The sequence below is a fragment of the Syngnathus leptorhynchus genome, chromosome 18 (genome assembly GCF_054491065.1).
Source record: "Syngnathus leptorhynchus isolate UIUO chromosome 18, UIUO_Slep, whole genome shotgun sequence".
Lineage (NCBI taxonomy): Eukaryota > Metazoa > Chordata > Actinopteri > Syngnathiformes > Syngnathidae > Syngnathus > Syngnathus leptorhynchus.
This window is the reverse complement of record NC_141212.1, coordinates 6,898,252-6,923,466: the sequence shown is the minus strand read 5'-3', so window position 1 is coordinate 6,923,466 and position 25,215 is coordinate 6,898,252. Positions and strand designations below refer to the sequence as shown.

Below are 25,215 nucleotides of genomic sequence, written 5' to 3'. Positions count from 1 at the left end.
GGTGCCATGGCATTACTTTTTTTTTTGCATGCATCATTCAACTGAAACTAAAACATTCTTATTGTTACTTCAATTGAACAATTCTGTAACCACTCAGCGACAATGTTCAATAAAACACACACATAAATGAATCACAAGGGGGCATATTGAAGTGGCATGCACAAATACGGCATACCAATTTTGGCCTTTTTGGTTCTTCCTCTTCAACATTACAACCCTCACTCAATACACTGAACTGGAGCTCTAAAAGCACTTGTACTCAAACACCTGTGAGTCGGTCAACCCAAAACCCGTGACTCATATCGGACAACGAAGGGGAGGGAAAGCGTGCTGCCAAATACAAAGACGAGCGAGCCTGAGTGTTAACTGAATGGGTGACACTCGGCGAGAAGGACAAGAATGCGGCAGCATTCACTCAGCATTTGCTGACATGCTCTTGTCTCTTCCTTCATGTGTGGCAACGTGGTGTTGCTAAGTAACCAAGTAGCCCCATAGGGTGCAATTAAGAGCTAACACAATGTACTCAGACAGCAATTAAAACATGGTCAAAGGAGAAGTATGGAAATAAATAGATAAGACATAAAAACAGAAGAACCAAAGAATAGTTTGTCCATTGTGGCAGTTTTGAGCAGGAAATGGAAGTCTTAAAAATGAAACCAGGCTGGCACGTTTTATTTCACATTTCGATATGGATTGAGAGGATCTCACCTGTAAGCGGTATTGTCCGAACAAGGGTTGTGTGCCCGGACAACCACAAAGACATGTTGGAAGTGCGACCGAATGTTTTTGGGGGTGAAGGGGAGCGCTCCGGGTTCTTGGAATACAATGGTGACGATGTCATTTCCAATGTGGCGCTTCCGTAGCAGCTGGAAACAAGAAAAATTTGAGACATCAAGATGATGAGTCAAAAGTCATTAAATCTATAACAGAACCTACTTGCTGCTTATTGTTGGGCGTGTAAGGAAGCATGGTGGACACGTGGAACATGATTTCATAATCCTTGTGAGTCGTATACAAGGAGTGTGTGCCAGTCGAGTCAGCTGAAAGAAAGACAATTGAGTGTGAAATTGCATATCCTTCTCCACTAAACGGTAAAACGACAAGCAAATTAGACAAGGGTAAGCTATTACTGAGGTAGTTCAATTAAAAATACACTTTTGGAAGTTTGTTACATTGCATTTCCTTTTAAGTGATTTATTGATGTAATAATGATAGCGAACATCCGCAATGGATGGAAATTTGTCTCAGACATCCAAAAAAAGCTCTTAATTTGTTTGAAAATTATTGGTACGTACTTTTAGCGTCCAACTGGGCCCTGTACTTTCCAAAGCCTTTGAGTCGAACCCTCTCCCCGAGAAGATGTAGAAACTCCTCCAGAGCTGGACCGGCTGATTCATTGTTGTACATTTCTTCCTCGCTGCTCTGGCCTGACATGCAGTACATCACCCCCACTTTGCGCTGGAAACTCAGCTGCCGGACATATATATATATATATAAACATCTTGCGTCGTACAGTGGTGATTATAAATCAATTCAAATGAAAGGACTTATTCATATTTCGCTTTACCCCCTGCTCGTCCAGCTTCATGAGCTGCTCGGTGACCTTGGGCGTGTTGAGTGCCAGGCGCAGGCAGTGAACATTCAGCTCGGGCACCAGGTACTCCAACACTTCTTTGAGGGGCAAACCTCTTGCTAAGCCGTGTTTTGATGTAGAAGGCACCGCATCTTCGATGATGGAGCCTCGCAGGGTGTTTAACTGGACACAGCAAAACGTGAACAAGCAAGATTAGAGAGCCGAATATTATAGCATAGAATAGCATATTAAATGCACATATATTATATACACGTATATTATTTACATTTATATATATTATAATCATTCGCGAGTACACGAAATGGACCAGCTGACAATCCACTTTCCCCAAGTTTTAAGGGGAGAAGCACTCTGCAGAGAGGACAATACTTTCCCCTCAATGGACACGGGATGTCTCTCTTCAGCATCGTTGCATCTCACTCACTCCCACACAAACACAACGACAATATCTATACCTAGTCGGCTCGCCGCACTGAAAATAGCAATTAGAAAGACAAGAGAAAGGCACCGCGAGAGAAGAAGATGGAAGAAAACATGCATGCACGGATTGTGCGTCATCCTTGGAGACTCGTCGGGCTATTAGTCAGAGCGTGCTTCAAAATGAATGCAAGGCTTTTTTTTTCATCTTTCTACACAAATACCTCTGGCGCTATTTTTGTCTTGTTCGGCTGTGAAATGGCACAGCTCAAACCTTCGCAGATGAAGGCTGAAGAAGATGGTGGGTGGGTGTTTACCCGAGGGAATGGTAACTCTGGCACCGAGCATGCGTCTATAGGAGAGCACTAACTCAATGCTCATACATATTGAGAACAAAGTATTAAAAAAAAAAAAAAAAAAAAAAAAAACTGCAAAAGCCTCATCTCCAATTACCTCACTCGTTCGAAAAATGACCCGGTAATTGTATTGCTGTCCGTGCTCCTTGTGTTCCTCCAGCTTCTCCCTCCTGAGACTCACAGCCACCGGGCCTAAGTTCTCGTCCACCCCTAAGTAGTTCCAGTGTTCTGGAAGAAAAAAGTAAGAGGAAAAGGGGGGAAAAAAATCCATATTTTACATTTTGTTAATATGGCCTGAACCGGTGCTATGACATTTTGCTTACCTCGGAGGTAGAAGTACTTTCGATAGTAATAGGCTCCGAGGTCGACATGTTCGACGATATATCTTTTGGAGCGGTCAGCATGTTGACTCTGTCCGTCTTTCATGGCTTCCAGGACGGCAACACCGGCATTTGTAAAATGGCTTGTTAGGGCAGCTTCCAACGGTCCTTCTTCTGGACTGCCAGCAGAATTGCTTGAGCTTCCACCGCTGCCAATGCTGCCTTGCTATAAAGCGTCAAGACAAAGAAAGACGCGGCTCCAACTCGATTGTCGTACAATATCTCTCACGCTTGTGCAAAACTTACTTGTTTAGCAGGAGTGATGTTCCTCTCTCCCTCTCCACCAATCTCGTTCCTAAAACACGGGCAGCTGAGCACAAGGTCGTTGCTCTTGTCGTCACCCGGGTCCAAGGCCGGATTGGTCCCGTGTCCTCCTACCCCATCCTTGCTCAGTTCTTCTTGTGAGCCGCAGGGTGAAGCGTATACTACGCTCTGACTCGAAGAGAGAGATGATGTAGCCGAAGCAGAAGCAGCGGCGGCGGCGGAGGCCCCCGTCGTGGTGTTCTTGCGTTTGGCTCCCGACTGCCGACTTTGGATGACCTCATTGAGGTCAAAGAGTAATGAGTTGACGTCAAAATGTGCAAAGCCTTTTTGGCATAACCAAGGTTTGGGAGGGGGTAAACTCTCATCCCCTTTAACTCCATCCTCAGCATCTGAGCCAGCTCTTGAAGTGTCACCCTCGACTTTCACACTGCGCAATTTGCGGAATATCGACTCGCCGCCCGTCTCCGACTTGGACCTCCTTTTCAAGTGCTTCTCTCGTTCTTTAAGACGACTGGCGGGACTACCTCTGGCTGGTCCCAAGGAGCCATCGGGCAAATCCAGGGCGCTCTGTTTCACAGGTGCAACGGTGAGCAGCTCGGTTAACCTTTCCGGTGCGGGACTTCGTTGATCGGGGGCCTCGGATGACTGATATCCTTTGAGCATGTCAAAAAAACTCTCCCCTGAGACGCCGTGTTTATCTATGGAGGAGGTGCTGCCGTACTCTCGGTGCATGGGAGTCCACCCAGAGAAAGACCAGCCCTCGTTACCGTCCACGTCTAGTTCGCTTATTGTTATATCGCTGTTACTCCGCTGACGGATGCGCCTCATCCCCTTACGGGGCGACCCGAGATAACCGTCGGGTGACAAAAAGCGGTTATCCTTCCCCTTCATTTGCATCTTGTTCTTCAGCGTGTTCTGGATGTTGCGGAGCATGGACGAGTCTTGAGGGCTGATGAGATGTCCCAGCTTGGCTGATAAATTACTGTGGGCCGTGACGGCTGAGACACCGCCCCCTCCTCCACCGCCACTTCCCACAAGTCGTTCTCGATCTCCACTTCCTGATCCAGAGGAGCTGGTGGTGGTGGAGCTGGGTGAGTCCGTTTCCACTGTGATATGCCAAACACCTCCTCCTCCTCCATCTTTTCTCGGGGGCCAGTCAGCCACTCGAGCCCGAACCCCCATCTTCGGGACTCCGGGGTTGGTGCCAGTGGTGGAGGAGGAAGAAATGTGCGCACTCTCACTGCGGGGCGGTGGCGCCCCTCCATTGGGCAGACGCAGACGGCGAGTGTAAAACTCATCAGTAGCTGGCACCGAGCCCCCGACGGAACGCTCTGTCTGGGAACGCTTGAGGCTGGTCATGATGACGTTCAGGGGATGGGAGGGTAGAGGTGGGAGTGGGGTCTTGCTGAATTTAGTTTGGGTTTAACATGATGTCCACGAACAGAAGTGATGATGCTTGAAAACACATTTGATCCTGGAAAGAGAAGAAAAAAACTTTAGTTTCATTGGTCATCCCTTCAGACAATCAATTGTCCTTTGAAAGTATTAAAAATAGGCAAGCAAGAAAATGTTGCTGATTTTTAATAGGGATGTGCGAGTCCCAACACCAGAGCTCTCACTTTAAGGGATCAATTAAAAACCGCCGATACCAGTCACCGATACCAGGAACCGGCGCCCTCTTGTGGTTGACATGAAGTTGTCGTTAAAATGCATAACAATAATTGTCAAACGTGAAAATTGAGTCACAAATACACCACACTAATCACCGGTAAACACTTGACAGGTATCTAATGAAAAAAAATACATTTGCCTGAGATAGAAGTAGTAGCAAATGTATATTAATTGAACAATATCAGTATCAAACTATCAGGTGCAAGAATTTCCCTGTTGGTGGTTGTTCAGCAATGTTTGCTTTTCCAGACAAAGGTTTGGCATCAAACAGTGTTTGAAGCCGGTAGTTACAACCTCAAAGGTGAGTACTTTCCATTTTTTTTGCTGGGTTTCTGTGAATGTTTGGCGCCTACGTGAGAGATGAGTCGTGGAACCATTTGATATGCTAAATAAACCTTTCGGAGATAATGTGAGTTCCAGAGACTTCAAATATATTTAAATTATCTCTTGCGAGGATCAGTCGACATGTGAAATGTTATGTAATTATTTGCAGGAGTGCAGGAGGAGGTTTGAATTTTAAAGTGGAATGATTCCATTCAGTTTGATTCCATGGGATCACATCTTGATACTGTTATTACAGTGACATCATCCCTTACACGCTTGTTTATATTATTTTTTGGCTGCCATTCAAGGTTATGCCAGTAGTATGGGCATCACTATCCCGAGCAGTGATTCACAAACACCTGATGATCATAAAACATGTGCACGACAGACTGCTTGACAGGAAACCATGACAGGAAATATGAAAGGCATGAGCGCTCGTGAAGGCAAATGAAAGTTGAAAGGCTTCAAGCAAAACGATTGAGCGCAAAACTATGGTTTAATACAGAAGTACACACAACAGGTGTGCAGTCAAATGAATGCAAATCCCAGATAGTAAACAAGGTTAAGCGCCACTTTTGGATTACAAGGGAGCAAATAAAGAATGAGTCAACAGTGAATAAGAATGCATCACACACAATGTTGAGTGTGTTTCCTTCATTCTACGCAACCTTTGACAGACACCGGTTTCATCAAAGATATTACATACATAACTGGTGAGTCAATTTTAGTCTAGACGTGTATTGTCTTCAATTGTAAGAGACTGTGTCTGTAATTTATCAAAGTTCACATGAGGCAACAAGAAATACACAGGCATAAAAAAAAAACAAGTATAGTTTTCTTCCCTCTAGCAAACTCGAGCTAGTTAAATTCACTCAACCAAAGGAAATGTCTCAAACAAAAAAGTCAACGCAGATATGCCGACGACCTCATGTCAAATAAAAAGAATAAGTTGTGTTCTTAAAGCGCCAGCCACTTAAAAGCTGCACGGTGTTTCATCTCAACTTGTATGAATGCAGGGGGTGAGGAAATGGAGGAAGATAAGAAAAGGCAGAAAATAAATCAAACATTATTCTCTTTGAAAGCTGCAAAGTAGCAGAAGAGCCAAGTGGCGGGCGTTTCGGCTCAGAGCTTTTCAAAGTGAAAGAGTAATTGTGTGGAAAGATAAATTGCATTGCATTTATTTATTTATTTTTAATTCAAAACTACTTCCTGCTGGGCTTAGATGTGGGACGTGGGATCTGCTCTATATGGCTGAGTGAAATCTAAAGAAGGGCCTATCCTGGAGGCCGCATTTTGTTGTCTTTTCTCACATGGGTGAAATTGCCAAAGTCATGGTTGGACTTGGCTTCCCTTGTTTCAGCTGGAAATTGACATGATTCAACAAAAGATGAGATTCTTTTGATTTCAATCGGTTGTCATTGTGGAAAATGTCAAATTGATCTCAAATTTAAGACATTTTGAAATGTCCCAATTGTTACCAGCCAACAGCACGTGGTAACAGTCTGTACCAATAAAAACGAGATGATGATGCTAAAGAAGGAAGGGGTGCATTTAGAGAAGGCGTCAACGCAAAGGTAAGTGCCACTTAGTATTTGAAGGCCACGGGGCGGGGCGTAAAAAAAAATAGCACAAATGATGATGAGTCATTGAACTCAAGTATGAAGAGCTAATAATAGTACATTCCAGTTTCGTTTCTTTTTACAATAAATCACATTTTGATATCTTATTTAGTTTCCAATTCTTATGTCACCATCAGAAATGTGTCAAAAATGGGTGCCACTAAATTGAAATAACCTAAGAAGTTAAAACGTAATATGCTTATAATTTACAAAGCGAAAAACAAAGTCATTAAATTGACAAAGGCAAAAAAAAAGCAAACACTTTCAAGTCAGCTGTGCTCTAACAGCAATGATGAGAGCTGGTTCTCTGCGAGAGCCTCCTCCACAAGAGCCCTCTAATCTGTGCCAATCAGGTGACGTCGAGCAGACGTTTTTTTTGTTGCACCGGGATCCAGTACACCCGGCCCCCACACACATCCTCCTCCTCATTTCAACAGCCAATGCAGACCCCTTACTGCTAACGGCTAAATCAGGCATGGCAAAGAAGGATGACAGAAATAGCAGTGTTGAGTGGTGAATAACACCAAAAAGAAGCTTTGGTTTAATTAACACTGAGACTGGGCGATGCTGCAGAGAACATGAGATAAGGGAGATGGGGGGGGGGGGGGGGGGGGGATGAGGAATGGTGATGAAAATGAATGATGCATTTATGAATGATCTACATTAGGCAGTGGGTCCCAAAGAAAAACAAGACCAACAATAGCCAAACTTTTTTTTTTTTTTTTTTTTTTACGGCAGCCTGGCAAGGACGGATGGGACCTAATGAGGTCTAGTTGGGACACTTGGAAATGAAAAGAATAGCGGGTGAATCATTTAAATTGAGTTGGTGACCACATGAGAAGCCAGGTGCTGATTTCCAAACTGGCACATTCTGCGTGGGAATGTGAGTTGGAACAGCACAGCGGAGAGAAGACTGTGTAGGACTGGGGAGGAGCGCACAAGCAAGATATGGAAGAAATAAGGTGGACTATAAGGAACCAAATGTGAGTTCTACAAAATGGCTAACAAAAAAGCTCATACATTTAAAGTGTGGGTTTGATTTGAAGAGGCTACTGCGGTAATGTCATCAAATATGTAAATGGGGTTCCTTCCTTCCTGCTATGCAGCCGAGGGAGCCGTCTCACATTCCGACAGGAAGCACATCTCAGCTGCTTCCTGCTTGTGCTTCAGGAAGTGAAAGGTTGCACGCAGAATGCATGCATGAGGCCTGTCACAGTCAATACTCAAGTTACGCTGAGCAGACACATTTTAAGCATCCGTCATGAGCATAAATGCAAAACTAAAGTAGTTATTTTGTCCTGCAACTAGAACGAACCAAAATTTGAAATTTATTCTGAATAAGTTTGCTAAACTCACGAGCGAATAAACAGAAACTGAACGCCAAGCTGCCAGGTAGCCGAGCATTTGTGCCCAATTATCACGGAAAAAGGATGAGCGAGATAAGATGTGCCATTGAAATCCTGAGTAGGAGGTGCTATGATTGCGGCGGGACTGGAGTGGCACACGCTCGTTTGCGCCTACAGCGAAGAGCGTTCGATTGATAACGAATGGGCTGCAACGAGGTGGCAGAGAGAGCGAGCGCGAGCGGCTATAGATGGGGAGACATAATGGGGGGGGGGGGGGGAGCGAGATTGATTCCTCACTCAATATGAGAGTCTGTGGGAGGAGATGAGTGAGACAGCACGTGGGAATGGGGGACATAGATGCTGCGAGGGGCCGAGTCGTCGGTCCATCAAGTCAACCAGACCCTTTCAACCGGCTATCTCTCCAAAGCACAGACGGCAGAAGCAGCAAAGTAATAATGATAAAAGCCCTGCGAGCACATCTTAGCCTGCACTATAAGTGACTTACTTTGCAAGGACATGCCTCGCTTACTCGGGGCCATAACATTTGACAGGGAGGCGGGGCACATTCCGTGCCACCGCATTACCTTTCTCTAATTTGGTGGAGATATATTTTTTTTTTTACGTCGTTCTCTCCGCTCTCCATCATCCATGTCTCTCACGCTTCCCTTACATACTTGTAACAGTAATGTCTGTTTCCATGTTGTCGACGAGAGCGTGGGAGGAGAGGAGAGCGCCATTGCTGGGCTGGAGAAGGAGGAGGAGGAGGTGAGAGATAAGAGAATAGAAAGCAGAGAGGAGAATAAATACTTTGAGGGTGAAGAACCTCTTTCGTCGGAACAAAACATGCTATTTTCCCATCTCGTGGACAAGGACCGCCCCCTTTTTACCAGGCACAATCACAGCAATAACAATTGATCTAAAAGCACACAAAGGGATGTCTAGATTCTTTGAACAAGGAGAAAGTCACTAAAAGCAAATACACATAAACCTCTGACATTTCTTACTCACCATGACTCCACTTGTTGCTGTTGGGGGGGGACCAGACGAAACTATCCCTTGGCTGTTTTTGTATGCTGGCATTAAGCCTAATGAGGCTTGCTAATGGGACATTTATGCCAGTCATGGGGAAACCTCCAACTCTATGCAAACTTGGAAAACAGACACACAGCTGCTCTGTAAACACACACACACGCGTGTGCTGAATCAACAAAATCTTCTGGAAAATATCACTTTTTTTTTTTTTTTTTTGTATTACGGCTCACACCAAACACAAGTTATTTCCAGCGACTTAACCTCGGTTGACATTTTTTTTTGAAGGCTTTGATTAAAAACTATGTGGTCCTTGGCTTGGATTCCCATAGACATCTTGACAATACAAATCATGCCTGGGCAGAGTCAAGCTGGAGCTCAAGTTGCAGGTCATAAAACAGATAGTGTCCAGATGTTTGGCAGGACACAAAATGCAGGGGAACATTTTTCTCTCTCTCCTTGTCAGCTACTGAAAAATACTGGCCATCCAACGTTTGTATCTCGAGTTCATATCAAATTCCCGCTGCTGGAGCGATCAGCACTATTCACTATCACTATTGTCCAAGTTGATGATCTCTTAGCTGCCTTTTTTTTTTTTCAAGACATTCTTCTGTCAAAGGACACAAGCCTTAATTTTGAGTGTGACTACTTCTTTGCAGTGTTAAGAAGTCCTGAACATGTCTTTGCAGTTATCTCACTCGAGTTAAATGAGAAATAGGAATGTGTGACGCCTTGTGGGAACAGTGTGGCAAAAGCTTGATAATGACGCTGCTAAATTAGCTCTACAACATCTTCGTCTCAAAGCGGACAAAACTCCTTCGGCACTAAATGTCCCACATACAGTATACGCTGCCAACATATCGCCTATTTACACTAAGCAAGAAGTGCATTTATACTCACGGTATACACACTTTAAGGCCGTCACTATTGAATATTTTTAGAAACGATCATAGTATCGGTTAATCGAATAATTCTTGTTTTGTGATAAAATAATTAATAAAAATAATTAAACAACAACTGACAAGTGTAGGTTTAACGGCTGTGAGAAACCGTGAGCAAGGTTTCCTTCAAAAATCGCTGCTGCAAGGGTGTTGGGGGGGGGGGGCGGTCCAAGGTGGTAGACAGCTCTGCGAGACTGACAGATGTGAGGCTCTGCATGTCTCAAAGGGGAACCGAGAAAAGCCTTTCAGTAAAAGGTCTACTCCTAAGCTTTCTGAGCAGTGGCCTTAGACCTGCAGCTCAATGAATGAAAGGGTCATGCCATCGCTTGACGAAGGGAATGCGGGCGGGGGGGATTTTCTAAACATTACTAAGATTGATTGATTTGCTACACAACTTCACAAACCTCAGCTGCAATACCTTCCGTAATTCTCTGCTACAGATAAAATGCAACCTAATAGGTTTAAGTATTTTTCTTATAGTTCAAGGACTGGCAACACCGGCGTTTCAACATGTCTGCGCTGTCATGGCAACAAGGCTAGAAGAGAGAGGCTGGTGTTGCAGTTTTATGTTTCGCCCATTTAATCTGTACTTCTCCACATGATCCACTGCTTCCATTTTAACCTGTTCAACACCAACATCAAACCGCAAAGAGTCTGACGATGCAGGAGACGATGACAATTAATCAATCTTTTCTTCACTACACTCACCCCATAAAGGATGTTCCTGTCAAAAGCCCGACTTGTAAGACCAACAATATCTTCACCAACAGGTGAAGATATTGTTTCCACATAACAGAGCACAGCTGGGTGCATGAAATGTTACATAAAAGAGCTCCACCTCCGCAGGCACTGTTCACACCACCCCTCCTACTACTCTGCCTCCCACTCGTGCACCGTTGGCTATTTGCAGGCAGAGGTGCCTTGCGAGATGACAGCACTCCAACTGCTGACTGTGAACGACACAACTTTGAAAGATGAACAGTGCGCACGTTCAAATTTATACGCTCGCTAAATAGCGATTAAGTATGAGGTCGGACACATTTTATTGCCAACGTGTCCGTATTTGGCTCGTGTATTCTCTGAAAAGTGTGATTTGCTCAAACGGTTAGATCCACTCGCCCCCTGCGGTGAAGCTGGTTTCACATCTTGGAAACAAATTTTGTTACCAAGCAATACTTGCCCAAAGTAGGACTACACTTGTTGCCTGGCAACATTCGTTCATTGAATCTAAAACCGAGGGTGCTTTGAGCGCTAACCCTTTAGATGCTTCCCATGTGGATCAAATGATGTTCTCTAATAACTAATTAAATGCTTTAATTTGACAATTTAATGCGTGCAAATATTAGTGACGGCTTACAGTAGGTGGTAAAATTTCTCTGGGGCAATTTTGGAGTTGCTTCATTTCCCAGCCCACCAAATAAAAGTCTCTATTTCCCACGAGTTTATGTTTTGAGTGACATTGGAAAAACAGGTCATGCAAAATACAATTGCAGCTCAATTATCATTTTGTACCTACACAGAGGACAATTACAGTAAGGCAGTATTATTCACTGAAAATTCAGGTATTATTGAACCGTGCTGACTAAATTGAATAAATACTGGATTTAAACATGAATATAAAATAAACAAATTAAAAACAGTAATTCATGAATTGGTACGGTCTGAAGTCAAGAACCCCTATGTAATTACCTGTCCGCGACCTACTTGTAATAAGTCTGTGCTCGTCTACATTTGCTTCTCGACCCACCAGTTGAAAATCACACCACTACTCCATTTCTAGACGCCCACTAAATCCAAATGAAAGCCGCAGTTTGCTCTACCTCCCGCATCTCCCGTCCATAAAACCATTGATTGAAGCACTACCTCACAGCTGGAAAAATGGAATCAAGGCATTTGTGTAAAACTGCAGAAATCAATAGTGGAAATTGTTTAAAGCACTCTTAGAATCATTGGATGAAAAAGAAAAAAACAAAAAAAACTTTTTGATGGGAATCTGAGATCTATTAAATTTAAGACGAGGACACGAGAATTGCCCAACATGACCCACCTCACGTCTCCATTCCGCTGAAGTGAGCGAAGGGAAACATCAAGTTGCAGTGAGCACTGACAACTGTGGCACGCCACTTTCCTGTTTTGGGTTTCTGCTTCCACCACCTGCAAGGCAGATGTTGAAGACACTGGCATCGTGACCTCATTTTTTTCCCTTCTCTGATAGACTTGCTGAACTTGTGAACATCAGTGGAATCGTTTTAAATGTCACATTTTTCTAGTTGCATGTGAAATACGAATCCATTTCACCAAAATGCACACTGAGGTTATAATATCCTCCAAGATGTTTTTCATTATGAGGCTTTTTTCCCTTAAGCGTGTGTTTATTTTTATTGGAGGTGCAAAGGTGCCATAAATGAGTTGCTTGACTGTTAACCAATTACAGAAGCTTTATTTAAAGTTCTCGTGAATGAGCATTCATGCTGTTTTGTAGTCTGATCGTTAACACATCGCAGACAATACAGGCACAACTCAGTGGGAGATTCTCAGATTAATCGATGGAACAATCGATAGAATAATTGATTCCAAAAAGATTCTTTTAAGACGTACCTAGACTGGGGAAATCAGAAATGTATTACTTGGACAATCTCGAGCTAAAAAATACAATTATTCGATTAATAGAATACGAGACGATTAATTTGATAATCATTTTTTGTTGTCGATTATTCTTGACACCTCTACAGCCATCACATCTGTACATTAGAACATCTGTAGCCATCAAGTGGTATCAGAGAAGAATCTCTTCCTCCACTGCCTCCGAGCCGGGAAGCCAACATAACGACAAAGTGACACAACAAGAAAGACATTTCAGAGTTCTGCCTGGATTTGGGAAACAGATGGCAAAGCAGTTGGTGGGAATTTCAGCAACACTTCCATAAATGTTGGATGGTGCGAGTTAGACTTACAGACTTACTAGACGACAGTTCGGAGAGGGAGACTCGACTTGAAGTTAGCAAATTTACATTGGCGCGTTAGAGACTTATCTGTTATTTGTTTGTAGTTTTACAATTGCAGGGCATCGGAGAATTGTTCTCATTATGTGTGACTCAGCTGTTCTCAGGATTCTCCATCTGTGCATCGAGTTTGTTCGGTTTACTTTGGTATTGCATAGCAAGTCTAGGTGTGGAATCACCTCTTTTTCAGTTTTGTTTATCTGTCAATTTTAAGACTCAAGCTTGTTCAATTATCAGATCCACCAATTTGATGGAAGGAGGCGACAAAGAAGCTATCGTCATCTTAGTCAGAGATGATCAGTAGTACCTGTGAATGAAATAAGTATTTTTTTCTACTTTTGTTCCCATGCTCATCATCTTGATGAGGTCTTAGCCACACTTGGTGTTGATCAACTTTTTGTGAACAAAGCCACTTTCATGTGGATCTTCTGTGACTGTTGTTGAGCATTTAAGCTCCATCTGTGTGTGATGTTTGACAAGAGGGAGGGAGCTCTAACTGCACTTATCACGCTATCTAGCAACGAGCAAAGACTAGCTGGCCGCCATATGTTTGTGTCACAAATTGTTGGATATTTTCACAATGATCCAAAGGTTAAATTAATTTAATCTTCTAGAAATGTTTTAATGACAATGTACAATTTTTTGGTAATTTGCTAAACTTGCTATTCTTTAACAATGAGCTAGGACAAGTGATCGATCTATGAATCCAATAAAACATTTTCTGGTTTAATTATAATTGTTTCTACTTTTTATACTGCTGTTCACATTCTGACACCCACCACAGAAAAACTGAGGAAACCTAATCGATGACCCGTGATAGCTGGAAGTACAAATACACATAAAGCCTCAACAAATCACAAAGGTATGGGGGGGGGGGGGGGGGGAAATCACCCCAAAAAAAAAAATGAAAACAATCCCTGATCATAGAAAAATTGTAATCATTCTTCCCAGGATGCTGGCAAAAAAAATGCCCCCCCCCAAAAAAAAATGCAAGATATTTGTTAACCTTGGTATTTCACATGTGAGCAAAACATTCCTTCAACAAGTGGCACTCACAGTTGAATCCGGTAATTAAACATTGACCAAAATGAACAAATAAAGAACAGCGATGGAATGTGTGTGTTAGTAGAGATAGGGTGAGCCAAGAAGACAGGAATGATAAAAGTCATTTTCCTGGCATGCCTTCACAACAGGAAGGAAGCAAGATGAGGAAAGTCACTGTGTGACGGTTCAAGGGAATTGTGGGAGGTGGAGTAACGCAAGGAGAAGCAATTGCGATCACACAGCAGGAAGGAATCCGAAGAGATAGTTGCAAGGCAATGCAGGATGCACATGAACTTTTTGAAGTATTTTACTAGACAAGTCAAAGTGCATTCTTGTACCATGGACCAGATGGATAACAGCAAACAATGACGTTTTCCATTCATGCAACTATAAAAACCAAAAAAAAAATCCCATTTCAACATTTATCTCCAATATTGAATTTAGCGTTCTGACACCACTCAAAGCTGGAAATGGCCTCAACAGCCGACCATTTTGATTGATGAAGAATCAGCAGACCAGTCACAAACGTCCACGGCATATTGCTCAGCACTTTGACTACCCAAATACAAATACTAAAAGATCAAACCCACAATTCCCCCCCAAAAAATATAACCGCACAATACACAAGATGCAACGCGAATAGACTCTGATGTGAATAAATCATCTGCCAGTGGCAGATGCATCGTCTCCAGGGATAGGCTGGACATACACAGAAAAGCAGAGGAGTGCCTGCTGCAAGGCATCCAAATTTACATTGCAGACAAACAAATGGCTCTATCTTGATCGTCGCTCTTCCAAATATTTCCGAATTCATCCAAGAGTAACTTCAAATCGTAGTTTCGATGTTGCGTGTTTTGCGCACGCAACGTCATTTTAAAAACAAATAAATGCAATGCGGTTGCATATACTAACAGGGCACTGGTTCGTAATTAAATGCACCTGATAGTTAGTAGATTTCAATCGCTCGGGCCAATCAAATGTTATTGATTGACATCTAAACTTTTTCCGCTCAGTTTAGTCTCGAGGAAGCGCAAACACATTGAAATGCAGACGGAAGCGACCCCCAAACTAAAAGGACCGAATGCACCGTTCAAGACAGAGAAAAATACGTGCATGGAGTGTGTTAATGTTTATAAGATGAGTGTCAACGTGAACTCACCTTTTCATTCACTGCACCTTTGCACTGCAGCCTTTTCCTTTCGTTCGTGTGGGAGGAAATGAGCGAAATTCACACCATCCCCAATCGGTCGCTTATGATCATTGAAGAAAATAAATGCACATATGGACGTCGAGTCAAAAAAAAATCCGTTTGATGAGTCTGCTGCCTGTTCACTACGCCTGCCGCTTCTGCTGTGTTCAAATCAGAAGTTCATCCAAAGTTGCAGAAATTCGCTCCGCCTCTCATCATCGATGAGGTCACTAGCCTCTCCGGCTATACGTGAAATGTCGCGAGAACAAGCGGAGCGTTTTTAGGGTGTGCCCTATAGTCTCGCGATATCGGATAATCGAGATTTGTGCTATAGAGACAGGAAGCAATGTTGCCGTGGCAACATAACCTCCCGAAACAAATTGAGCATCTGGGACGATTTTAGTTCAATAAACATTTACAAGTTGTCAGTGAGGTTGATACTGCGGTCTAAATTATATGAAGGATGAAGAATGTTTAAAAAGAAGAAAAGCAAAAGAAAAGAGTAGGCTGATATAAAACAGAGTAACGGCGTTGGCTAATACTACACGACTCCAATAAATGATTATGTCGTCTTTATTTTGGCATCACATTGTTTCAGGAGACATGTTTATTAAGATGTCACAGACTCGGGGCGACCAACTCTAGATTACACGACTGCAGTAACCCAGAGAGGCGACGCAGTGGAATTCCTGTATGTGTTCCCCCTAAAAGCGGGGCGGGGGGGGAACCGAAAGAATAGAGCCCATTCACTCCAACACTAATGGAGATTGACGTGAAGAAAGGCGACAAGTTGTTTTCACATGCGCTGCTTCTTTTCACCGCTTCCAGACAGTGTGTGTGCTCTGGAAATAGACAGAATTGGATGCACTTGTTTTGGAGTGGGGAGACAAGTGTGTCTCATTAGGAGTGTGTGTAATTGCAATCTTGTTGCATTGTTATCACTTAGTCGTCAATGCCAGACAGTGGGAAAGAACAATAAATGTCATTTTGCTCGGGTTTTTTTCAAAACAATTTGGGTTCATAATAAAATCCATTTTTCATCCCCCCCCCCCCCCCCCCCCCCCCAAAAAAAAAAAAAGCTGCACATTCATACAAAGCATCAATCACGACTGGGGCTCATCTCATTTTGAATGACGTCTGACACATTTCCTTGCTTCCAATTTTACAACACAGCATGCTTAGCTGATTTTGGGGGAATGGCTACATCTGAGCTGGTATTCGAACCCGTAGCCACTGAGACAGATGTGCTAACCACAAGATTCCACTACCCTGCTCGCCATTGAAACTCAATTATCTAAATGCAATCCGTTGAAATTAGAGCAACTGAAACAAAAATCTTAACTGAAAGACAGCGAGTGGATTACATCTTAGATATTATGCATATCGAATTGCATCCACGTGCCTTTGGGCAGAGGCAATCACAATATAAGGGTAAAACAGCTTCTATTCAGCATGTTTTTTTCATGCTAGCTGCAGGGAATCAAGTCACATAATGCATTTAGTCAGATAACAGATGTCTTATCGTAACTCCATGTTTTCCTTCCCAGTGCTGCTAACCAGTATTCAGTATTCAACCAATATTTTCGGAGAAAAATGGGCCTTAAAGGTCATACAAAATGTCAGCGTTTGAAACTGTCACTGTGCATGGCATCACACCAACACCAAAATCAGCTGGAGTTCCAGTTCACTACAGAAAATGAATGGCTGTATAAAATACGTATTCATTGGCCAAGAGGAGCGAGTGGAAGACAGTGCTGTGTGGGTTCAACTGTCATTGTGCAAAGTCCATTTAAAAGCCGGGGTTATGCATTAGTTATGAATCCCGTGAATACTTTTACTTACTCGGACCAGAGTGCATCTCTTGAGGTGCAAGTGCCAGATGAGGGTGTCAAAACATCTTAGGGGCTGTCAAACTCTTTCCAAGCTCAGCCTCTCTGCAGAAACGCACAGGGGCGCCTTTCCATGACATGTTGGGGAAGAGGTAGCGGCATATAGAGAATTCAAAGTATTTCTCATATGCCGCGCACACAGTCGAGAGCTGGAGCAATGTGACTCACTCTGGTGTGAAAGCACAGCGCAGTTGTGGGAGGATGACATCACAACCCCCTGCAGAGAGAAAAAAGGGCCTAGCAGTTGGACCCAGTTCAAGATTGCATATAGAGCCCCCCCCTACACTCACACATCTTAAGATATATAAGGACACTCTTCCTCTCCTCCTCCTCCATTTCACCCATCACACGTGAGCACATTGAACATTTTCTCACCAGAAGTAGCACATATTGTCCCGAGGAGACACTCCAGGTGTTATGTTGTGGATTTCCAAACTCACATGAGGTGCGGAAGAGGAAGGGGCGGGGGGGGGGGGGGGGGGGGGGGGGGCTAAGCCAGTGGTTGGCCAGGATACGGACACGCTCTGACAGGATTTAGGGGGGGCTGAGGTTTGGAAAATAGGACGGTAGCATGCAACAGATGTTGAGAGGCGTCATGTTTTGTTTTTTTATGAGCAGTTGGTCCGATGATGTGCATTGAGCAGGTTTACCCCCCTCCCTCACCCCCCACCCGCCCGCACCTGCAATGACAGCTCAAACACAGGGAGAGTCAGTCACTGTCATAGACCCCCGCCCCAACGACAGCATCACAGTACATTCTGCATTCAAGTGAAAGAACACTCTCACGCTCAGTCAGTAATGCGATTGAGGAGAAGGCGGCGAGATTAGAGCTTGATCTCAAAGACAAGTTGCCGATGCAGTGATTCACAACCAATAGCAGATTGGGGATCTTTTTTTTCAGTAGAGAGGAACTTCTTTTTTTGGTCCAAACAGAGAAGCAAGACCTTTCTTTTGAGCGCAAATCTTTAATTTCACAGCTCTTGTGATGATTATAAAGCACACTCGTCAGCAGAGCGTTGTCTGATACAAGCGACGTGTGACAAAATGTGGTTCAAGCTCTGGGGAAGAAAAGTGATTCTAAAGCGGGGTACATATCCTGAATGAGGACAAGCAAGGTCGAAGATGGATGGATGCATTTTTTAAATGTGAGACAGGTAATGTGAAATAAATCAGCAATTGCATCAACCAGTGTCTCTGCCAATACTATAAGTCTGTACTTATACTTGTAAAAATGTTCCGATACTACAACACCCGAGACTTGACTCACCTGACACATGCAATACTATTCTCTCCTCCTTGGTGTGCACTTTGAAAGATATCAAAGAGCACAATCCAAAGTGAATCAGACAAAAGTCCATTAACAAAAGTCAAAACAAAACAAAAAAAACAAACAAACAAAAGTCCTAACACTAAATATGAAACGCTATAGACAGGCTAGAAAAACAGACGTGCCGATATCACACTGCTGGATTTTCCTTGCAGTGTTCGACTTTAACCTTGCTGGAAGGCAAGGGTGTGCTTCCTCCTACTCAGTTCCGTTTCAGACAAGTACAGGTGGCATGAAAAGATGGACAAAAGGGATTCAGTGGTTGTTCACGCTTTACTTCCACCCACACCCCTCTGTCTCAAAATGTGTTTATTTTCTCCCATGATGGCATCAAGCTGCAGCTCTCTTTGGATGGAGGGCTGGATGAGAGTCTGGATTGGTCGGCAGGGTGCATCAACACTTTATTAAAACTGTGAGTCGGGTATTTGAGGATTAGTAGCATGCGCCTGCCTGTCGTCGTCATCTACCGGGAAATACAGGCAGCGGACACTAATTAGATCTCTGCATGAAAATGAGATTCCTGTGTTTGCTAGTTTGACAGCATATTAGTATTTTCTTTATGTATCAGGAAAACATCAAAAGCCTTCGTCCAGCTTGGATTTTGATGACAAAATAACTACTATGATACTGTGTTGCCTGATATATTTTGGCTTGTAATTAAAACAAATGATGAATAATGATGAATATTATTGGCAGAAATAAAAAGGCCCATGAAACGAATCGTGTACCATCTGATAATTATTTTTCTGAATTGATTCAGACACAAGTGTTCATTTCGTTTCAAGGCCACACTTGCTTCAACCATGATCCTGACTGAACTCTTAGCTCTCTTCAAATCTTCAGCTGTGGGCATCACGCTAACATGTTGTCATCTTATGTACTAAAGCTGTCAAATCAATGTAAATGGATTAGGGAGGTGCCACATTTCCTTCCTTACATGACAGTTGAGCATTAAATAGTGCACTAAATGTACTCGGTTACTCTGCACGCGGCTATGTGAACACGCGTGGGTGAAATGTGTCGGCGTGCACGTTCACAATACGTGTGTGCGTGTGTGTGCGTGCGCGTGGCAATGCGTATGCGGGCGTGTGCGTGTGTGTCACTCAGTCTTGGTACTGGCTCGATAGCGAGCTGTCATATCAGTGCCACATACATATTCATAGGGATGCATGCTAATGTCACTTCGGGCGCTTTAACGAGTTGTCAACATGAACAACTCGGATGAGGTGATGGACAAAAGCTTTGCAGCTTTATTTTTCCTCCATCGGAGAACAGAGTCGCTGTCAATATGTTCATCACTAGCAGTTTCATTGAATGAGATGAAATAGCTAGTTTAGGAAGAAATAGGACAGTGTTAGTGTCATTGATGTCAATGCAGTATAATACAGGACATTATTGTATGCAGCTGCCATCTAGTGGTCATATTAGGAAGCTACATAAATAAATATAAAAATTGCGAAATCTAAATGGAGTGTAATAATTATTGGCGTATGAGTGAGAAAAGGTCTAAATACTTTCAAGAGCTACAACAGGGAGAAAAATATGTTCAACTATTTTTAAGTGCGACTGAGTGTAAATAGCAAATCTATATCTTTTTCAAGCATAGTGGCATGTTAATGGCATGGCAAATCTATTATCAGATGGTACAAGTCTCTCTATAAATAAGAAAACACCCTTGAACACAGTTTTAAATCTCTGAGCATTTACTCATAAACATGTGACAACTTCTCTTCAAGAATAATATGCTGCATTCAGCTTGTACAATATCATATATTTTCACAGATACAGGAAAGTAGATTAGAAGAAGGAAGATTTTTTTTTTTAAACAACACATCTGCATTATGATTCCGGAGTTTACGATCCAGAACCGCCGACCCCCCCCCCCCACCCCCCCCCCCCCACCCCCACCCCCCCACACACACACACACACAGTCATTTCAAACCCACAAGTAGCGTTTAAGAATACGAAAATGATGCACACAAAGTGGATGTTCATTCTGTCTCCGAGAGGCATCTCTGGTTGAATGATGATTGAATTTACAGCCAACTGATTTTTTAACTTCACTGAAGTTGCAATCAAATCAAATTTCCGTGCAAAAACTTTTCACTTGTCTCCAGAATAGGTGAGAATTTTTTTCAAAGCTATTGGCTTTTGAAAAACATTATTATTATGGGCCTCTACCTTATAGTATAAATTAAATTAATAAATTCTGGATTTTGGAAAAATCTGTTGTTTCCAATTTAAAAGGAAGGTTATCAAATGATCGGCATTAGAGATCATAGATTTCACTCAATAAACTACTGCTCCCTAGCTGATGTACTAAAGAGGACAAAGAGCGCACTGAGACACTGACCTGAAATTGGATATCAAGGCGGTCCAATAAATGGTCAAACAGTTTTCCGCGATACAATTTCCAACAGGGTTCTGTCATTCTTGTCACAATTAACACCAGCAGCCTTTCCCCTGGTCGGCAGACCCCCCGTCACACAGTCCCTCCTCTTCCTCCAGAGCAGCCAAGTTCAACTCGTCGTTCTGAGACATCCGCAGAAGGTCCAGGTCCTTCTTGTTGGCCGCCAGCACTTGCTCGGATAGCCGTGTAAAAGTCTTGATGGGGCACAAGAGAGAGAGAGAAAAGATCAATGATGGTGATTCTTTTGGTGGATCATTTTTTGTCGTTGAAAACTTTCTCACCTCTGTTATGTTATGATTGGTGAAGGCACTTGTCTCAAAAAAATCCATTCCATAAGCTCGGGCCAGCTGGAGGATACACATATAGGGTTGTTATTTCTTCTCACATACGATGCACATTAGATGGAAAACCACTGCACAACTCATAAAATGACAGATAATAGGCAACACAAACCTTGACCCCTTGCTCTGTGGGCACCTGCCTCTTGGTCACCTCATCCGACTTGTTCCCGACCAGGATCTTCTGAACCTTTTCTGGAGCGTACTAGCAATTATAGGAATGAGAAATGGAGAGCCATAACTAAAAACAAAGGCAACAAATAGTGACTGTAGATCAGACAGTTGAGCCAGAAATGAAATTGAAGCCACACATACAACCAAAGACCTCATTAAAAAATGATGCAATAAAATCAAACGCCACTCACTTCGTCCACATCACTGGCCCACTTCATGATGTGCTGAAAGGAGCGCTCGCTCGTGATGTCGTAGACCAGGAAAATTCCCTGAGGGCAGATCAGAGATTGCAAGATTTTAATTACCAAGACACCAGAGAACGCGAAGCATTATAAATTACGTATTACTGATTGTGGGAGGCATGAAAAAGAACAGCATCTTCCAAATTCATTATCAGTTTTCCAAGTGAATAGAAAATTCAATTCTAGTGGATTGGATGTTCTGTGCTGCCTGCGGGCGCAGTTCCATAGTGACAGTACTTGTTAGCAAGATTAACATCAATGCACTTTTCCTATCTGCAACAAACACAGAACACTACCTGTGCTCGCCTGTAGTACTGCTTGGTGATGGTCTGGTACCGTTCCTGGCCTGCAGTGTCCCTGGGGAACCAAACAACAAAATTAAAATATTATTTCACAAAACCTTGACTGTGGACAGTATGATAAACAATGGTTACAATAAGGTGGTAAACTACAGAACAGAATCCCATTTGTCAAAATCTTCTCAGTACATGAGGTTTGCGACTGGGGTGGCCGTGGCCCCCATTGGCAACCACATAGGTCCACCCCTGCTCCTGCACTACATAGTGAAGCTAGAATATTGTACTAATAGACAATATCACCCACGTTGTGAATGCTTACCATATCTGGATTCGCACTTTGATACCATCTATTAGCAGTGTCTTCATTTTGAAGTCAATGCCTGCAAGAGACAATAGGCGAGGTGTGAATAAACAGAGCTGCATCTTGAGAGACTTGTCGTCAATACAGGCTATATTTTGCATACAACTTTAGCAGGGCACTTCATTGAATGCCTTCCTTGTTACTTTTTCGCCTCCACTGACTAATGCCACTAAAACAAGTATAAAGTAAAACCGCACCACTTCTACATACCACATTGTATTCCCTGAGAAGTCAATTAACAGCTTATCTCAGTTAAACTGACTCACACCGAGTGGTCAAGCATCCTGGAGGAGAGGCGTCTGACTTTAATCGATTGTCATTTTCTTTCCACTTCTAAGTTCATAGTTGTACTTGTGTATGTATACTTAAAGGGAGAAGGTAAATGTGGCGTGCAATGATGCTCCAATTGAGTGATGCAGCAAGAGTTCACTGACATTGCGGCATCGTTAGCACTGTCTCTGTACAGTGACGGTCTCATTAGAGTCCCCAAGAGCTGCATAGCAACTCGTGCCATACGGGCTTATTCTTGAGTTTACGACTCAAAAACTTTACATTCATTAACAATGCATGTAATTAAGACCAATCTTTCGTAGCCGTGCTTCCAGTGAATCTTAAAACAGCAGATTGAATTTCCGTGGCTTAGACGCTGCTTTGTAACAATGGGGAACGGAACAATACGGCAGACTGCACTTAATGGAAGATGGCAGAGCTTCGCAATCAGCAGAGTGATGGCCTCGCGTAAACCGAGGGGAACAAATCCCAAAGTGACTTGACAAACGAACCAAGCGTGTTGCGGCATTCGCTATAGATGAGGTGGTGACATTCCTCACTGTGTTGGTGGACAAGGTTGTGGACTGGTTCATGAATGTAAAAATGCCTTAAATATTTTTAAATTGTTTCTATTTAGAATGTGGATGTTTAAGATCAATTTCAATGGATTCTTCACGAGGACTCAAATCCACAATGTTATGCGTTCTAAATGCTACGTTGTCTCTCTTTATATGCTTGTAATTGCCTCTTTTTTTGCTCCCACCTGATCTTCACAGGATAAACTAATAAAGTTATTCCAAAGCTGTTGTTCTGTAGATAAATAAAGCACAAATGTGGACAAGCAGATTGATGATTTAGTGGAAGGAAAGACTTACTGGAATACTTCGGTCACTGTGAAGGCTGAGAAATTATTTATTGATCCAGAGGAGAGAAGGACATTGACAATGGCCACTCAAGATCCCACTACACCTTTCCTTGGACTTTTGTGAGGTCAGTTAAGGCTTGGCGACGGTTTAATATATTACAGGCTCCCACTAAACTCGGGGACGGACTATTCTGGGTGGCAGTCATTTATTATTGATGTGGGAAGATCTAGAGTGCATCCATTTTTTTTATATACAGTAGGTAGAGAGAATACAAAACAACACACAAGAGTCGGGAATCGCACTCACAACCTTTTCACAGTCCAAATATACTTGCGTAACTTGAACAGTCTCTGTTTTTGCAAATTAGTAAGTCTAACCAGCCTGCTTGCAAATTTTTCTCAATTCACATTAGTAATTGCATTGTCCAGACGGGGTCATTCTTTGCAATAAAAAGCTACTTAGCTGTCATTTCCCGACTTAATAATGTCAACCCAGGGCCAGAGGTTTCTCTTTACTGTGTTACTGACAATATTACAGGCAATGTCGGCAACCAATGTCACAAAATATTTGCTTCCTGTCCACAGTGGAAAGAAAAGACAGCTGCAATACAACACTATGCAGAGTAGTCTGATGTAGCGCAGTTCGACACCACAGTAAATAATCACAATAAGAAACACATGCTAATTGAATGTGGTTGCAAAAATAGATCTGAAAGGTCCTACGTGCGTCACAGTTATCTTTCAGAATCAAAACTATTTTTATATTAACGGCAACACACAGTGAGACTTTTTTGTTATTAGGCAGACATTGTTCCATTTGAAGGAGATATTGTACAGTATATTGTATTCTGGCTTTCCCAAGTTTTCTCTGTGGGACTTTAACATTGCTCTGTCTCAATGTCTGCCTCATTATTCACAAAATGTAATCCAAGGTCCTTTCTCACCTCTTCATTAGAAAATATAGGCCAAAAGCAATGGAGATGAATGCCCTACATTACAGACACCCAGTCCCCCTTATGCCAAATCCCTGGCACCAGCCAGAACCAAAGTGGTCTGGTATCCCCACTGTGGTGACCCTAAAAAAGGATAATGAATGAATGGTTTATTTCAGCATTGAAAAAAAATATACACATAGTGAGATTATTTTTTCAAAATTAATTATAAATAATAATACTTGATTTTTAATTGCAGCAATTAAGCCTCAACTAGTTTGAATCTAAAGAGAAAGAGCATCACCTCGGATACATGGAAAGTTGAGCAATGGTAGAAATCTTCCAGGTAACAATTTTGTCTGTATTATATAGGAGAAATGTTGCAGGTTCGAATCATGGCTCACAGCCATCCCTGGATTAGTCGCCAGCCAATCACAGGAAAAATTGTAAAACACAATTCAACACAACAGCAACAGTAATGGAAACATTCATTCATTCATTCATTCATTCATTCATTCATTCATTCATTCATTCATTCATTCATTCATTCGTGTGATAACCCCTCTGTATTACATAGAAAATGGATATTGAAACAAAAACCTGCCAGTTTGTTCTGGTTGAGTCCTATATTGCAACATATTCCAAACATAGTGGATCTTACCTATAGTTGAAATGTGAGACGGGTGAAATTCATTGTCGGTGAATCTGCACAGCAAACATGTTTTTCCAACCCCGGAGTCTCCGAGAAGCAGGAGTCGGAAGAGCACATCGTACTGCTTAGCCATGATGTTGAATTAAAAGAAAGGGAGGAAGTAAATAGAAGCTGCCAGTCGGCTAACTCAGCGACAAATGGCTCCCTTTCCACTCACGAGCCATGTTTGCTTTAACGGGCAACGTCAGAACGTGTTTCTTGTTGTGGACTGCGAGACAA

At 42.7% G+C, this 25,215-nt stretch overlaps 2 protein-coding genes across 3 annotated transcripts in view; both read right to left on the bottom strand.

The window, feature by feature from the left end:
• Window positions 1-15,411, bottom strand: part of sipa1l1 (signal-induced proliferation-associated 1 like 1) — a 28,216-nt gene extending 12,805 nt beyond the window's left edge. For both annotated transcript variants that reach the window (XM_085937528.1, XM_085937529.1), the window contains exons 1-8: window positions 15,147-15,411; window positions 2,994-4,485; window positions 2,691-2,913; window positions 2,465-2,595; window positions 1,568-1,756; window positions 1,296-1,470; window positions 937-1,040; window positions 709-866 (exon numbers count right to left, since the gene is read on the bottom strand). In XM_085937528.1, the coding sequence (XP_085793654.1) occupies window positions 709-866; window positions 937-1,040; window positions 1,296-1,470; window positions 1,568-1,756; window positions 2,465-2,595; window positions 2,691-2,913; window positions 2,994-4,370 (2,357 nt within the window). In that variant the 5' untranslated portion in view covers window positions 4,371-4,485; window positions 15,147-15,411. The remainder of the gene's footprint in view (window positions 1-708; window positions 867-936; window positions 1,041-1,295; window positions 1,471-1,567; window positions 1,757-2,464; window positions 2,596-2,690; window positions 2,914-2,993; window positions 4,486-15,146) is intronic.
• Window positions 15,412-20,341: 4,930 nt separating this feature from the next.
• On the bottom strand, window positions 20,342-25,069 carry rab15 (RAB15, member RAS oncogene family). Its single transcript, XM_085937922.1, has 7 exons — window positions 24,946-25,069; window positions 22,176-22,236; window positions 21,854-21,914; window positions 21,507-21,584; window positions 21,257-21,346; window positions 21,085-21,150; window positions 20,342-20,997 (listed from the first exon to the last, which is right to left on the bottom strand). The coding sequence occupies exons 1-7, from the start codon at window positions 25,067-25,069 to the stop codon at window positions 20,836-20,838; spliced, it is 642 nt and encodes a 213-aa protein (XP_085794048.1). The 3' UTR covers window positions 20,342-20,835.
• Between the last annotated feature and the right edge of the window lie 146 nt (window positions 25,070-25,215).